General features: G+C 36.3%; 2 protein-coding genes, 1 long non-coding RNA gene and 1 pseudogene across 4 annotated transcripts; 2 read left to right on the forward strand and 2 right to left on the reverse strand.

The window, feature by feature from the left end:
* Positions 1-935: 935 nt before the first annotated feature.
* LOC110921352 lies at positions 936-3,084 on the reverse strand (annotated as a pseudogene).
* LOC110926280 (uncharacterized WD repeat-containing protein C18H10.05) lies at positions 2,997-8,593 on the reverse strand. Its single transcript, XM_022170033.2, has 8 exons — positions 8,321-8,593; positions 6,944-8,010; positions 5,894-5,984; positions 5,663-5,820; positions 4,996-5,047; positions 4,844-4,920; positions 4,649-4,742; positions 2,997-3,848 (listed from the first exon to the last, which is right to left on the reverse strand). Exons 2-8 carry the CDS (start codon positions 7,976-7,978, stop codon positions 3,268-3,270), a joined length of 2,088 nt encoding a protein of 695 aa, XP_022025725.1. The 5' UTR covers positions 7,979-8,010; positions 8,321-8,593; the 3' UTR covers positions 2,997-3,267.
* A 3,228-nt stretch (positions 8,594-11,821) lies between these two features.
* LOC110923155 lies at positions 11,822-13,900 on the forward strand. 2 transcript variants are annotated; one of them, XR_004886055.1, is made up of 4 exons: positions 11,822-11,964; positions 12,254-12,451; positions 13,001-13,699; positions 13,782-13,900. It is a non-coding gene; the product is annotated as an uncharacterized LOC110923155 (long non-coding RNA). The 2 variants fall into 2 exon arrangements; XR_004886054.1 differs by having other exon boundaries at positions 13,001-13,897.
* A 2,041-nt stretch (positions 13,901-15,941) lies between these two features.
* On the forward strand, positions 15,942-16,745 carry LOC110921350 (cysteine-rich repeat secretory protein 1). Its single transcript, XM_022165666.1, has 2 exons — positions 15,942-16,184; positions 16,290-16,745. The coding sequence occupies exons 1-2, from the start codon at positions 15,942-15,944 to the stop codon at positions 16,743-16,745; spliced, it is 699 nt and encodes a 232-aa protein (XP_022021358.1).
* Positions 16,746-17,646: the final 901 nt, after the last annotated feature.

Below are 17,646 nucleotides of genomic sequence, written 5' to 3' on the forward strand. Positions count from 1 at the left end.
TTACATAAGTTTGGACGTAAACTTTTCCTGGAAACGAGTTAGGTTAAATATAATACATTTTCGTTGCAAAACCATTTTTACGTGCATATTTTTATGAACGTTTCGGTATAAATTCGAGTTGGTGTATGTTTCGACGTAAACTTTTTATGAAATGAGTTAGGTCAAATATAATATGTTTTCGTGATTATTTTATGAATGTTTTGTATATTTTGTTTCGATTCAAGTGGAGTCAAATTGTGGTTTTTTTTTTTTCATTCTTAAAAGCTCTAACTAATCTCTTTTGATTATACGTGTCAGCATTTCCATTACCGCCATCGAGAACCAACAAACTTTGGTTCATTGAAAAATGAATGTGTGTTAAACGAAGGTGCCACCATTATTACTAAGATAGGGTTCAGAACCACCTGGTTTTGAAACGTGAACCGCACAACTATCTGTTTGCCATATTGGATTTTGATTTGGGGTACGGGTGAAATGATATTGGGTCGGATCTTGGATGAACCCGGATCCAAATATGATGGCGTAAATACCTCGAGGCTTAATTCAGTAGGAAAAAAGTACGTTTGTAAAATTATACTACGTATGCGGGTTACTCCCACCAACCAAAACCCTCCGGTCTCGAACCAAAATTGCAGTCGAATGATACATTCTTGGTATCGTGCTCGAATTTTGTACAACAAAACGAGAATTAATCGCGTTATCGGGTTCCTCCCCAGTTCCCACCTGGCAGTCCCACTCGACCCGCCATTAATAATCAAAACCTAACCGTTCAGTAGCAATACCATATCACCCATAACCCGACCAGAAGGCATATTTTCCTTCACCCATTTTGGTTTCGGATTGGATATCTTAATCCGCCCACAACTTTTCAATGCTCCATCAAATTTCCCATTGTTAGCATTCACAAACGCCCCTTTAGGCGCACCTAGGGGTGTTCAAAAAAATCCGGATCCAAAACCGAAATATCCAAAAATCCGTATCCAAAATATTCGAAATTTTGGATATCTGAAAACCGGATAATCTTGATGTATCACAAATAGCATATAATACCCTGGTGGTGCAATGTGTCCAGACGGTGGTGCCGTCGCGTTAACTTCGTAAGTCAGTTTCCCGACACTCCTTGTGTTACCGCCATCGAGAACCAACAACCTTTAGTTCATTGAAAATGAGTGTGTGTTAAACGAAGGTGCCACCATTATTACTAAGATACTGTTCAGAACCACCTGGTTTTGAACCGTGAACCGCACAACTATATGTTTGCCATATTGGATTTTGGTTTGGGTTACGGGTGAAATGATATTGGGTCGGATCTTTGATGAACCCGGATCCAAATATGATGGCGAAAATGCTTCGAGGCTTAATTCAGTAGGAAAACGTACATTGTAAAATTATAATACGTATGCTGGTTACTCCCACCAACCAAAACCCTCCCGTCTCGAACCAAAATTGCAATCGAATGATACATTATTGGTATTGTGCTCTGCTTTTGTACAACAAAACAATAATTAATCGCGTTATTCGGTCGGTATATTACCGGGTTAAAAATTGGGTTTCTCCCCAGTTCCCACCCGACGGTCCCACTCGACCCGCCATTAATAATCAAAACCTCACCGTTTAGTAGCAATACCATATCACCCATAACCCGACCAGAAGGCATATTTTCCATGACCCATTTTGGTTCCGGATTGGATATCTTAATCCGTCCACAACTTTTCAATGCTCCATCAAATTTCCCATTGTTAGCATTCTCAAATGCCCCTTTAGGCGCACCTAGGGGTGTTCAAAAAAATCCGGATCCGAAACCGAATCCGAAAATCCGTATCCGAAATTTTGGATATCTGAAAATTCGGATATCCGAGAACCGGATAATCCGAATTTTCGGATTCGGATATGAATTTCAAAAATTTTGGATAATCTGATTATCCGATATCCGAAAACTAATTATTTTTTTTATAAATATATATATATAGTAGATGAGCATTATATTTAGTTTGAAGTATTGTAAAAATTAGTAAAAAAAGTGGTAAATAATTGTATTCGTGTAAATTTATGATTGTTTTTAGTTTTCAATGTTGGAAATTTGGGAAATCGAATATAAATTTAGTTTTAATCTATACACGAAACAAATTTTTTCATTTTTTTTATAAATTCGGATATGCGTTTGGGTATCCGAATCCGTATCCGAAATTTCATATATATGAAAATCGGATATCCAAAATTTCGGATACGAATTCGGATATCAATATTCACTATCCGAAATTTTTAGATATCCGGTTTTCGGATATCCGAAAAACGGATAATCCGATCTTGAACACCCCTAGCCGCACCCCCACAAATCAAAACCTCAACCACCGCTAATTTCCCTTGTACAACCCGCATCGGAAGTAGTACACCCGACCCAGCACTCAGCTCGGATAGTTCCCTGGCTCTCCACCGGGTATCTCCAGAAACGTTTTCAAAACTTGGTTCCGCGAATAATCAAACAAAGTCGCGTGGTTATTTGCTGGAAAATAAACAAATTCCCATTCGTGTTAAGAAACACAAAAGGGTATAAGTTATTCTCAATAACCGGATCATTAGTCTGCACTAAAAACGCCAAACTATAAGCTTTATCCGAAGACATTGTTTTCGGATAAAACTCGTAGTTAAACTGCTGACGGCCGCCAATCACATGATTAGTAGCATACCACCTCCGGTTAACCAACCCGGATGGTATCTCTTTCCAATCACATTTGCCACACGACTTATCGAACACCCTTAGGCTATGGGGTGCGGGATAAAGCCCCTAGGGGCTTTATCAGGACACGTCAGCGCCACGTAGGAACCACGTCAGCCAGGGGGCTTTATCACGTCCTCCCTTAACTTGCCGGGTGGAGGATAAAGCCCCCTCAATGCCTATAGCTCCCCCTTATCTTGACCAACGTACCTCAATCAAGCCAAAAACGCTCGTTACTTTGAAATTGAAACTACAAAATCCAAATATTTACAAAACGAAGTAAAAAAAAATCTTTGCTTTCATTTCTCAGCTTAAAATTGGTGTTTTCACAATAACATGCTCTGTTCAACAAAAGGCTAAACCTTCATTGTCTAACAACATTGGGTTTTAACTGAATTAACAAACCGAACCCAAAACGAAAAAAAGAAAAAAAAAAAAAAATCCACATCTGTTTCTTTTTTTCAGAAACCATAACGGGTAAATATATATGTGTGTATTTATTTTTAAATATATATATATATATATATACCAAAAAATGTCACCTTGAGGTTTCACAACCGAAGGGGTAAACCGTAATTTAGATACGTTCTAATCCGTCCATCCCAGCCTGCCGCAACAATCACCAGACCCCAAATATGCGGAACAACAAAAGTACTTTGATATGCGGTTCTCAAGAATCTGTACTCTGACTTACGCATTGAAGGTGAAACGCTAACTTGAGTTGAGCCCGGGAGTGACTCAGCAGGCCACGTTTGCGGTCCTTTCAATAACAACTCCAAGAAAAACCCACGGGTTGTTGCAGGCGATTGTGTACGAGGTGAATCTATTGTACTTCTTGGAACAGGAACAACAACATTGTTGTTGTTGTTGTTGTTGTTAAGGTGGTTGTTTATAGTAAGTTTCGAAGGAAGTGCGGACGCTATGGTTTTGAGACCGCACCAAGGTATGGCCATTGTCGTGTTTGGCGATGAAAAGTTTTCGAACGATGAGTTGGTTTTGGGTTTTGCAAGGGGTTTAGTGGGACTAATGTTGTGGTTCCAGACGTAAATGTTGGAATCCTCTGCGGCTGAGATTATGTGTTTTCCGTCCGATGTGAAGGATGCTGACATTTGGCTTCCGGAACTTCGGTTTCCTGTTTAATATAAGTTTCGATAGTCAGGCACAACATTAAATGCATAGGGGTGTGCACGGTTCGGTTTTCGGTTATTGAAAACCGTTCGGTTTCGGTTTTTTCGGTTTTAGCAACGGTTCGGTTTTTGGAACAAAATTACGTAAGATTAAAAAATAAAAAGCATAATCCAAGATTTAATATGTTACCTTTTTTAATAAATATCGTTCACATAAACCTACCTTCTAATCTATTTTTATATTTTTTCAAAGTTTTTATTAAGACATTTTCTTTTATATTACTTTGAAAATCATGTAATTTTTATGTTAAATTTTGTTATTTCTTGTAGGTAATGGATAAATCATTTCAAAGATAAATAAGCATGTTAATGTTTTTATTATAAATATACTTAACATTTAAGAATAAAACTAATAATTCCTAAATCAATATATAACAAACATAAAAAAATGATTTTTTTTATGTTATTTGGTTCGGTTCTTTTCGGTTTTCATAAAATGCAAAACTGTAACCGAACCGTAAATTTCGGTTACGTTTTTTGGTTTTCTACCCACCCCTAATACTAGCAAAATGAAATAATAACTTATAATACAAATAATGTAATATTTTACCGAAATTTAGGTTAACCAACCAAAACTACATTTCGGTTCGGTTAACCTACCAAAACTACATTTCAGTTTCGGTTAACCTACCAAAACTACATTTTAGTCCAGTTAACCTAAATACAAAATTAGTCACCCTCATGGTTAAAGATTCAACGTTTTTTTTTTTTTTTTTTTAATTTAGAGCTAAGGAGAAGAACATACCCTTGAATTTGCCGACAAGATTGAACCCACAAAGGATTCGCACTTGTGAATCAGCCGATGAAACAATTACTTTCCTGGAGTCCATTGGGCAAAACTGAAAAACGAAACACTACTTTGTTATATCTTACAATAATTAAAAAACCGAGTAAATAAAATTATAAAAAAATGATTGTTTTATCATTAATAACTCAATACCTGAAACCCTGTTATTCGCTTTGGCCACTTCTTTTTACTCATTGACAAAATTTGAGTTTGCAATTGCATCCGGTCGTCTGCAAATAGTTTCGCCAACTTACATAAAAGAAATTCGCACGCGTTAATTATTTCTTTTAAGATTAAACTTATACCAATAATATCGTAAAAACTGCATTTTCCATCTAATGTTCCCACAATGCTTCCCTGTATAGTAATCAAATAAACATTATCTTTTAGTTTAAATCAACCAAATAAGCAAAAAAAAAAAAGGCAAATTGGATTTAAACAATCTCAGTTTTTTTAATTTGGCCGATAATAATCCCAACTTAGTTATTGGCCGGTAATAATCCGAACTGCTCGACTTTTGGCAGATAATAGTCTGCATTAAATATAGCTTAACGGAGTTAAGTTTTTTTCCGAATGATGTTTTAGGGCTTTTGATTAGAACGATGATACAAGTTGATTGATGTAAAATTTACCTCGAAATACTACTGCCCCAAACGACGAAAACAGTGCTTCAATTCGGGTGTTTAAACTTTTAATTAACATAAATCAAACCGTTTGAAGCATCGTTTCGAGGTAAGTTTTACATAAATCGACTCGTATCCTCGTTCTGATCAAAATCCATAAAACATCAGTTTGTAATTCGGAAATAAACTTAACTCCGTTAAACTATTTTTAACGGCGGACTATTATCGGCCAAAAGTGGACCAGTTCGGATTATTATCGGCCAATAACTGAGTTGGGATTATTATCGGCCAAATTGAGAAAGCTGGGATTATTTAAATCAAATTTTCCAAAAAAAAAAAACAAACAAACCTTGCCATCTGGATTATAACACACAGCAGTAACAATATCACCAATATCGATCCAATCAATAACCTGACAACTATTCACATCCCATATGCGTACTTTGCCGTCTATGGAACCGCTAATGAAATAATTATCATCCACCGGATTAAACTCCACACACGTCACTGCAAATAATACATCTCGTCATCATTTCGTTTCGTAAATTCCGGAAAGAGAATATGATTCGACAGCACTCACCATAGTTGTGATGAGCAAAGATTTTGAGGCATTCGTCATGCCCGAGTTTCCACAAACGAACACTTTTATCCACAGAAGACGATAGAAGACACTATATCACAGTAAATAAATAATACGTTTATTAAGATTATAAATTGTGGGCGTTATTGTAATTTATCGTAATAGAGTTAATTAAAAGTTTAAGAAATAGGAATATTGGATTTTAATAATCTCAACTATTCGCCGTTGGCCGCCAACAATCCCAACTTTAAAAATAACCACTGGCAGTCCTAACTTTTAACATATTGGCCTCCAATGGACCCTGACTAACAGAACCCTAACGCCGTTAGTCTCCGGTCGCCGGAAAACGTTTTTTTGACCGGAAAACTCAACATTTTCGTCCCGAACCTCTTTGTAACCTTATTATGGACCTTTGGAAACCTTTTTCTAGTAAAAGCCCCAATTATTAAAGTCGCCGGGAAACTCCTTTTTCGCCGGAAAACTCAACTTTTTGGCTGGAAAACTCAACATTTTCGTCCCAAACCTCTTTGTAAGCTTAGATCGGACCTTTAGAAACCTTTTTTCTGGACAAAAACGGTTTTCCAGCGACCGGAGACTAACGACGTTAGGGTTCTGTTAGTCAGGGTCCATTGATGGCTAATATGTCAATAGTTGGGACTGCCAGTGGTTATTTTTTAAGTTGGGACTGTTGGTGGCCAACGGCGAATAGTTGAGATTTTTAAAATCCAAGAGTAAACTTCCGTTTTGCTCCCTGTGTTTTGGTCACTTTAACGGTTTTGCCCCAAACCTTTAAAAATAGCCATTTTACTCCCTGATGTTTTGGTTTTGTTGCAAGTTTACTCCCTGCGGGGAGCAAAATGGAAAAACAAACAATTTGGATGGAGTTAGATGCGGGGAGCAAACTGGCAAAAAAACCGAAATATTTGGGAGTAAAATGGCTATTTTTAAAGGTTTGGAGCAAAACCGTTAAAGTGACCAAACCACAGGGAGTAAAACGGAAGTTTACTCAAAATCCAATATTCCTAAGAAATAAGAATACAAAGTACATACCCCTTCTTTAGACCATGAAAGCGACAAGATCTCGCCACGATGCTCATGAAACTGATGCACGGGTTTCTCCGAGATTCTGAAGACTTTAGGTGGTAAAATAACACAAGCCAATTCAGACGATTTCCCGAACCCTGTGATTTTTCGTGTCTTTTCTTTATCTGCTTTGACAGGTGCTAATTCAGAGAGATTATTAGTTGAAAAATAAATCGACGAATGATCGGTTTCCTGAATCTCGTGTATTTTGGGATCTCGATCTTCAAAAATCTTCCAAATTCGTAAACTACCGTCTTCACCAGCACTTGCTAGGTATCTGCCGTCATGACTGAACTTTATGATTGAAATCGGGCCGTTATGTGCTGGAAACTCTTGTGTGGCGTAAAGCGATGATAACTCTTTCGATTTCTTTTTGTGTGTGTGCACGTGAACGGTTTGATTCGGATTCGACGTCACCGATTCATCATGTTTATCCGTGATTCGAGCCATTACGTTTAGCTTTTGGAGCCAGCCCTTTTTCACTTTCTTCGTTTTATCTACCGAACTAACGGTTTCACCTTCGTTTCTCGATGACTCCCGAGAAGATGAACCGAAACTAGGCTTACTCAAGTCTTCATCGGATTCATCCTTATATACAGTTGTGACTCTAAGATGATCTTTCACGGATGTAGACGATACCAACTCCATCGATTTACTCGACCAATCAATTACCGACTTATTCCTAAACAAAAACTCATCTCGAGATCTTAAATTTTCCGGCAAGATAACTTCGATTTTGTCTCTTACTTCATCAACAAAAACATCTTCATATTCTTCTTCTCTATCTCTATTTACAAGCCATCTTGAATTCAAACCCATGAATCTCAACAACTTATCACGCCGAGCATCAACACTGTCCAAATTCCCAACCCAATAACCATACCCGAAGCCCGAAGTAGAACAATCCTCTGGAGAACAATCGGAGTCCGAGTCAGACATTAAATCGAACACCTCACGGGCGTCGAAAAACTCATCTTCTTCATCCTCACTGCAACTACCCATCTTCAATTCTTATTCCCTCACCTTGTCAAAACCTAACCCCCAATAATAATAATAACAATATAATAAATTAAAAATTAAACAATACATAATAATTCAGTACAAAACATTATATATTCAAATAAACCAAAATTCAACAACCCTAAAATCTAAATTTCAAACATAAATTCTTTAACAAGCAAAAGCACATAAAGATTGGATCTTTCTCTATGCATTAATCACCCAAAATTCCAAATATGGTTGAATTATAAATAAACAATCCAAAGATTGAATTTTTACAATTAAAAACACAAAATCCCAACAATATTTTCATAAAATTAAACAAAAAAACTATAAAAATCTAACCTTTTTAGTCATCAGATTTGAATCAATTGAAGAGGGGGGGGGGGTTCAGTTCTACAAACTTCTTTATCAGATCCTCTGTTTGATTGATAATACCTAAGGGAATTTAATAAATAGTATGAAAGTGACAAATTTTGACTAAACGGGTAACGATAAAAATTGGGATAAAGAAGGGTGAAGTAAGCGGGTAGGATCCGAAAGGGGGTCGTCGGGTTTGGGTTGCGTTTAGTGGGTGGAAGCATTGTTGGGTGAGAAAGACATCATGAAGTGTTTGCGGGGCCTGCTTTGATGCGTCTCTTCAACCAACGGTTTCAACGATTGCATCAATGTTACGATTATTTAACTTTTTCTGCAAGTAAACAGATTCGAATTACTTTTCTTACAAGTCCCAGGTTCGCCTCCTACGACTGAAGTTTTTTTTTTTTTTTTCGTTTTCTTTATGACTATTTGTCAACTTCTAAATGGATAAGTGTTGAACCAGTAAGAGATCTAGAGATCTGAACCATTAAGAGTCAGTATAATGTTTAACCATTCAGAGGCAAATGTCTGACTAATTTAGATAAAATGTCCTAACCATTCAGATTTAGTATAATGCTTAACCATTCAGAGACAAATATCTGAACCATTAAGACATTTGCTCGCGAAACAAACAGTCTAAACCATTAGGTGGTTAACCAGTAAGAAGTCTGAACCATTAAGTGTTCACATGATCACATCCCCTTTTACTGTTTACGTTTGATAACTCGTTTATTTTTCATTTAATTTAACTTTTCTTTAATCACATGCATTCGTTAATTAAAAAAAATATTGAATACGCAACTATGTAATTTTGTTAAGAACGGAGTTTTATTTAAAATAAAGTATTCTCTTTTGTTGTATCAGAAGCTATAGTGATTGATGGTACCGTGAAACCAAGCCAATACCGACATCAATAGCAGTATTATCAAAACCGTTACCGGTATTCATTTTTATGGTTTTCGATTGATGTAAAACACAAATCATTATTCTTTTGGGCATATCACAACTCTATTTACTGGGATTTTCTTTTTTGGCTGCTATACTAAGCGCCGATAATAACACTGTAATGAATCAAACCGATATCAACCAAATTCTTGCCGCGACGTGTGAAGGAATTCTACTAGTTTGCTGATTATTGCTAAGAGCCTGAGAACATTGCTGGTTAGAAGTTAGAACCTAGATGTTGAATTTGTGTGTTATCTTCGGCCCATTACACTAAAATTTAATTTGGGCCTACTGCCAATTTGGGCCGTTCTTTGAGTTGTGAATGTGAATTAATAATATATTCTTAATCGCTGGAAACATCAATATGCTATGTCAAAGGTGTTTGGTCGAATGGTCGGCAATTGAAAATCATTACTTTACGGGTATGTTTGGCATGGAGTTTTTAGGAGCTTCTAGCTTTAAGCTTCTAAGAAAAAGCTTCTACTCAATAAAAAGTCTTGTTTGGTTGAAGGAGCTTTAAGCTTTTAGGTTAGGAGTTTGAAGCTTTTGGTTGAACGCTACTACTAGTAGCGTTTAGAAGGAGCTACAAGCTTTTAGGGAAAAAATGACTATTTTAACCTCTAAAAATAGGAAACTTTTTAATGCACCAACTTTCTAAATTTTTAGTTATATCCATTTTGGTCATTTTATACATTTTATTAAAAGTTCCAGCTACTCTACCAAACACCAAATATATCTAAAAAGCTACAGCTACTAGCTATCAGCTACAGCTACCAGCTTCCAGCCACCAGCTACCAGCTTACAGCTTCCAGCTACCAGCCACCAGCTACTTTTGCCAAACATACCCTATATACGTTACAAGAACCTAAGTAAAAAGCAAAAATAAAAAGTGATGATTATAGAAAATTAAGTGCATTATATTGTAATGACAAGAAAGTCCTACAAAAGCTTAAGATGGAAGCAAAGTGGGGTGACAAGTGTGGTTGATTTAACAATCGACCAAAATTCAACATCCTTAGATTATTACAACGATAAACCATTTTTTATGGTGATTGTATTTGTAGCACATTGTTTAAACTATATTTCTTTTAAATCTAATCCACTTAATTACATCCTCTTTAATTATTATTTTTTTCAACTTCTAGATAGACCAAAACATAACTTATTCTAGGTAAAATTTATTTCAATAAAAATGACAAAATTTAGTCTTATAAGAATAATCCAACAAACCATTGGAGTTTCTAATTCAGAAATTATTGGTATAGGAATTAGGAACTAATACGATAAGATTTGTATACACCATATTATGATAAAAGCACATACTACATAATTACCGGATTTAGGCCAGGGGGTGTGGCTTCGCCACCCCCCCCCCCTAACCTCATCAACTTTAGCGCCCTATGGCACCCTACATCACCCCGCCTCCGTTAAAGGGGACGCTATCCTTGGCTTCCGCCAAAGGAATAGCGGGCACGAGAGGAAGAAATCAACGGGCCCCACATTCATTAACCAATCAGATTCTTTTTATTTATCTTTTTGTTAATATAGTTAAAAGGGGCTTTATAAGGGGTGTTATTCCACACCGTGTAAGTTAGCGATAAAGCCCCCTACTTATATGTTGCCTATGTGGCGCTTACGTGGCGTAATAAAACCCCTAGGGCTTTAAACCACACCCTCTAGTCTTATGGAGAATATGTTGAAGAAGTATAATCAGTTTAGATGAGATCACATGACAAACATGGTTCCTTTAGAACAAATTTCATGACTATTTGAATCAAGTAGTATTTGGAACAAATCCACTTTTCTTTTTAGAGGTGAGGTGCCAGGTTCAAATACCGTCATAAAAAACGCTTGATTGACTATCTTCTCTTCACTCTTTATTTTTCTTCTCTCTCTTTAGAGGGTCAGTTTTGTGGGGGGCGATCAGGATTTTAACGTGCATGTAACACTAAATATATATATATATATATATTTTGTTTTCAAGGTGGTCCGCCACCCCCTTGGGGAAAGCATACCAATTTGTCAATTGGATGAAAATGACAACAAAAATGAAATCTCGGGGAACCATATACAAAAAGTTTCATTTTTTGGACTAAAGTGCCAAAAGTTAACTAAACTCAGGGACCATTTTCGGTCCTCCCCTGCTATTTGTGTCTATCATAATATCTTATGAGGTATAATCAGGGGCGTACCTACTTTAGCCCGTGGGTGGGCGGCCGCACCCCTTGAAAAAAAAAATTTTAGTGTTATTTTTCGCGAAAAATCACGACCGCACCCCTTAGAAAATTTCGACCGCACCCCTTGGAAAATTCCGACCGCACCCCTTAGAAAAAAAAATGTTAGGAATTTATATAAAAAAATTGTGAACACGGATTTAAACCCGACCCAATTATGTAAACAATTTAGCCCACTAATCTCTTTAAATAAAACTTGTATTTCTATAACCCAACATCAAGCCCAATTGAATAAGTTTATGGTAAAACCCAACCCAAATAACTAAATCAATTAAAGAAAACATAACCCAAATAAACCCAACCGACCTTTCATCTCTTCCGCCCTCCCCTCTCTGTTGCAGGCTTGCAGCGACCAAGAATTACTCAGACCAGGCTTCGATAAGGTCCTCTGTTGCAGGCTTGCAGCGACCAACCGACCTTTCATCTCGCCGTTGACAGATTGCAGACCAGGTACCAGTCCTTGATTTCACTCTTCAAGAGTTTTGATAAGGCCCTCTTTTGAGTTTTGATAAAGTTGTTGTTGTATATGTTATGGCAGTCGGCAAGGCAAATGGCAATTATAGCCTATAAGAATTGTTGATTTCATTAAAAAAAGCGACTGTATTCTCTGTTTCATTATTAAATGATAAAGCTGTGTTGCACTATTGTTGATTCTATTATTTGTTATTTATTTTTGATTTCATTAAATATTAAAGTTGTGTATGTGATTAAAGAATATTATTTATTTTATATGTGATAGGCACAATGAGTAAGGATGTTATGGCGCGATTTCTCAACAAGAGGAAAACGATTGAAATTGGATCATCTTCCGATTTTGTTGATGTGAATGATCTTCCCTCGGATCCTCATGATCGCAAGGCGATAGCATCATACAACGTGAATCAACGAGATGATGTTAGAAGGGCATACCTACTAAGAGGACCATGTCAACCAACGGGTATTAAATTTAAGTTTGATGTTCTTTTTTTCTTTTACATGACCCGGCCCGACCCGAACCGGTTTTTTTATGTATATATCTAGACGCCAAAAATTTTAAAAAAAATCCGCACCCCCATGAAAAAATTCCTGGGTCCGCCACTGGGTATAATAGACGAAGCAATAGTGACCATCGAAGATGATTTCACGTTGAAGAAGTACAACATGTGGAGTAGTAGTATGTGTTTAACCTTTTATGGAACAGATTGAGACATGGTAGGTGGTTGCTAATTCAATAAAAGAGTTCAATCTCTTCTTTTTAACATATATATATTTTTTAAATGAAGCAAAGCGGAGATAATATTATCTCAGTGTTTCCAAATTATATTCTCCATAACATGTCTCTGAAACGAATCAACAATCTATTTTATACCGAAAACAAAAACTGCAAAAAACGGTCTTTCTTCTGATTAAAATCAATAGGTTTTATTGTGCAGTTAAGTTGTTCAATAACAATCAAATAAATGAGCTTACCGAACTTAATTAACACCTTATTTACGTGCTCCTTCAGATTTGGTCACCTCATGCGATGCATTATGCACGAGATGCGTCTTTCGGAATCCTTCATTTATGCGTATGGAAGGGCATGAGATGTGTCTAGAAGGGCATGTGATGCGTCTGGAAGTGCATGGGACGCGTCTGGCCCACCGCGACATTTGAAACGTCACGTGTCCATTTTTTATTGGGTGCTTAAGAAGTCTGCATATGGACGTTTCAAGTGCTTAAGTGGTCGCTCCAAGAACTCATGAGATAGCCTTTTTTGAAAGTTATGGTGGCCGACGGCTATTTTTATAATTTTTCCCATATACAAATTAGTTATTTACGTTCAGAGTTAAATATAAAATAACCTTTTCAACTAATATTTTAATCATCAAATATTTTTTTTTTTGAACGGCAAATCATCAAATATTACTCCCAAGAAAATTGGGGAAACTGAAATTCTTGGGGGGCTCAATTTGAGGGAATGAACATGAAAATACTAAAAAGATGATAATAAAATATTTTTGTTCCGATTAATGAAAAATGAAAAGCAGGAATGATTTCAAGTAATATTGGAACAACCAAAAACTATGGAGGTCTGGTCTCATTTCCTATCTATGCTCCCATACCTTTTTCTCTTTATTCAATCACCTTAACTCCCTATCTCCATGGTGTGACCATCGTTCTTAATCTTATGAACACATGCGACTCTTCTTGTTACAGCATTCAGGTCAGCATATAATCCAGCTCAATGCTATGTTTGTTGTTCTAGTACATTGTGTCCTCTAGTAATTGGGTTGCTTCCCTTGCAGTTGTCGGATCAAGCAGATAAAATAACGAGCTATGTTTATTTGTGATTACAATAATGTTTCTAAACATTGTATAAAAGTTTACTTCTTATACATTAAGGCGATGACCCGAATTCAATTCATAAATCCAAAAGATCCAAACCAACCCGACAAACCTGGGTTGAGTAGACCCAAATTTAGTTACGCCTACATCGCAAAACAAGTACAACATAACCAAAGAATGTTCACCTCCTCCGATAACGAGGAGGATGTCATTATCAAAATAATTATGCCTTTATCCAGACCCACCGTTACACAATAGTGATATCGAAACCCTAATTCACTAGATATGAATACTTCATGATGAGGCACCCTAATTCACCATATATGAATACTTGATGATAAGGTAATAAGAATATTCATTTACTCACAAGCATTCTCACTCATACTTTACATTCAACAATATTTGCTTTCCAAGAGTCGAAAATTATTCTCATATCGGAAGGTGGTTATAAAAGGACCTATACTTCTGTGACAAGCTAGGCTGACGGCCCTTGTTTTGCACTGTTATCATAGTACGACTGGCCAGTCCAACAATTGATTAAAAGGAATTAATGTTGAAGCTCATACGCTATAATAGTTATAGTCATTTCAACTCTAAGGTACCATGAGGAAATTCATATTAAACAATAATATCTTTTGTACTTTAATCTAACCAATAGGTTAATGACAATATGAGTGTTGAAACTATTTTCTATAATAAGTCGAAACCCCATACCAGGATGGTGATTGGTGGTGGTAGTAAATTAGAGGAAGTGGAGGTGGAAAAGCACTTGAGAAAATGGGGTCCGTGTGTGTTTGTGGGAGGCAATCACGTGCCATCATTGATCAACAAGAGAGTAACATGGAGGGTGGGTGTTCCGACATTTGGACCCAGATCTATCTGCCTAATACTTAGGGTCGACCCATTTTGTTTATATAAATCATGTTTCACACAACACATATTTATATTGTGCTACGTAGAATACATCAATACAGTTAATTAAAGGGTAAATGTTTAAAATCGTCCATAAGGTTTCGACATCTTTATCAGTTTCATCCAAAACAACTTTTTTTGTACCATATTGCCCTTTATATTTAAGATTTTTTGCTTTTTTCATCCAAACGTGTACTTTTTTTTTCTAAAATTGTCCCTGAGATTTGGTATTTTTTGCCATGAGATTTGGTATTTTTTGCCATTTTCATTCAAATGTCTGACAGAAAAAATAAAGCAAATTAGACGTTTGTATGAAAATGACAAAAAATTCCAAGAGTAAAAGGGTAATACGGTACAAAAAAGTTGTTTTAGATAAAACTAGCAAACATGCCCAAACCTCAAGTATGATTTTGGCAATTTAAAAGTGAGAGGTAAGTTTCTAGTAATAGGATTATACTTTAATAAATGATTAACATGTATATATTTTGGGTCCTAATAAAGACATTCTCTAAAATCTTAATTTTACACCCTGTATATGGGTCGTATAATGTTATACGGCTCGTATAGATGGAGAAAATATTAGGACGTATAACGTTCTATACGTGTCGTATAACATTATATGAGCTTTGGGTCGTATAACGTTATACGGCTCGTATAGATGGAGAAAATATTAGGACATATAACGTTCTATACGTGTCGTATAACATTATATGAGCTTTGGGTCGTATAACATTCTATACGAGTCATATAATGTTATAGGCCCGTATACATGGAGATAAAAAAATCATTCTTTGACATTATTTTTTTTTTTGTGCAACAATCAATTATACGGCCCGTAAAACTCTATATGGGCCGTATACATATAGGGGTGTGAAAATAAGATTTTAGAGGTGTGAGAATAGTGTGTGCAATATATTTTTATATCTTGGCTGCTTTATGAATCGTGATTAAATGGTTTTTAAGTAAACTAGGTTTTTGTACCGAACATGCAATCTATATTATTGAGATGATAAAATATTTGTTAGTTTGAACATAACTTACATTAGAATTGCATCAAACTCAAACTCCACTATATGAACACGTTTTCTTTTATAACAATCAAGGATAAATCGTATAAAACTCAAAATACTTTTTAAAGATAAGTTGCATTTTACACTTACAAATGTTGGTTTATAAGAACACGAGTTATAGTAAATTCCAATGCACAAATGGAAATAAAATCAGTAGTTTCATTTCTCTTCATTCTTCAAACAATCATCAATGGTGTCGATCCGGCCATAGCTCAATCATCTAAAACAGACAGGCATGTATGTAGAGGTGGTGAATCCAAAGGCGTCAATATCATACATAACAAAGCTTCGGCATTGGATAAAGTCTTGGGGTTACTTGACAACTCAAGTAATTTCCACGGTTTTTACCATGTCCACGTTGGCGACAAACCTGAAGAGCAGGTTAGCGCCAGCTTGCTTTGTCCCCCCCATGTCCATAAGGGACAATGTGTGTGTTGTCTCGATGGCTTGTTAAAATATCTTCTGGATAACTGCGGTAACCAACAGGAAGGTATAGCGTGGGACACCTACTCTAGCTTTTATTGTATGTTACGCTTCTCTACGGGCCGTAAAATTTTCTCAGTGCTGGATAATTGGGCTTGGTACGATTTGGTGTACGATAACTATGTCAAAGCTATTGACTTAGTAAAGACCATGGATAGTTTGACAAGCACGTTAAAGGAGCAAGCAGCTCGAGGTAATGATCTTGAGAAATTTGCTTCTGGAAAGGTAATATATGACGGGGATGAACACAAACTCTACGCGGTTGCACAGTGCACTCCTGATTTGTCGAAGGCGGATTGTGTAAAATGTTTATCCGAGGCAAGTACTAGGATGCGTAGTTGTTGTACTGGAAAATCACGCTTTGACGGAAAAGTTTTTTCAGCCAATTGTATCTTACGTTACTCGCATGTAAAACTTATTACTCCTCCTGAAGAGTATGATCCTGAGTTTTGTGCATAAGTTGATGTTTGGGGTTAAGGTTAAAAGTGGTTATATATTGTACGTGAGTTGAAGAATAAAAATTATGAGTTTTATCTCATTTATATTGTATTAATTAATTTTGTTGTCAATGTTCATGGAAAGAATGAATTTATGGAAAAACACGGTATGGGGAGCGTCCCCCACCCGTCTAGCACCGGCGACGGAAGCAACACCATGCCGCCCCCCTTGTGTCCTCGTCCTCACTGTCGAGCAAAGGACGTTGGAGACGGTCCATATGCAGACAAAAAAATGGTGGGTCCAAGGCTTTTGACCATTTAAAAAAAGTGGACCTTGAAGGAGATGGATCCTGTTGTTGTTCTGAGATGGATCTATTAAAGATGAAAATATTAAAGATGAAGAAAATCTAGGGTTTGATTTGATTGATCCTGTTGTTATTCTAAGATGGATCTTGAAGAAGGTGGTGGTGTTGTTGTGTAAAGCTGTTGAGAGGTGATTTATTATTAATTTAAAGTAAAATGGTTATGGTACATACTTTAACTTAATAGAGATGACATAATTTGTTTATGGGTATATTTGGCAAAAGTAGCTGGTGGCTGAAAGCTGATAACTGGTAGATGTAGCTGGTAGCTGATGATTGTAGCTTTTTAGATATATTTAGGTATTTGGCAGAGTAGCTAGAGCTTTTAATAAATATATAAAATGACCAAAATGGACATAATTAAAAAGTTCATTATCTTTAGAGGTTAAAATAGTCATTTTTCCCTAAAAGCTTGTAGCTCCTTCTAAACGCTACTAGTAGGAGCGTTCAACCAAAAACTTCAAACTCCTAACCTAAAAGCTTCAAGCTCCTTCAACCAAACAAGGCTTTTTATTGAGCAGGAGTTTTTTCTTAAAGCTTAAAGCTAGAACCTCCTAAAAG

This window comes from Helianthus annuus, chromosome 17, assembly GCF_002127325.2.
Source record: "Helianthus annuus cultivar XRQ/B chromosome 17, HanXRQr2.0-SUNRISE, whole genome shotgun sequence".
In the NCBI taxonomy this organism is placed as follows: Eukaryota; Viridiplantae; Streptophyta; class Magnoliopsida; order Asterales; family Asteraceae; genus Helianthus; species Helianthus annuus.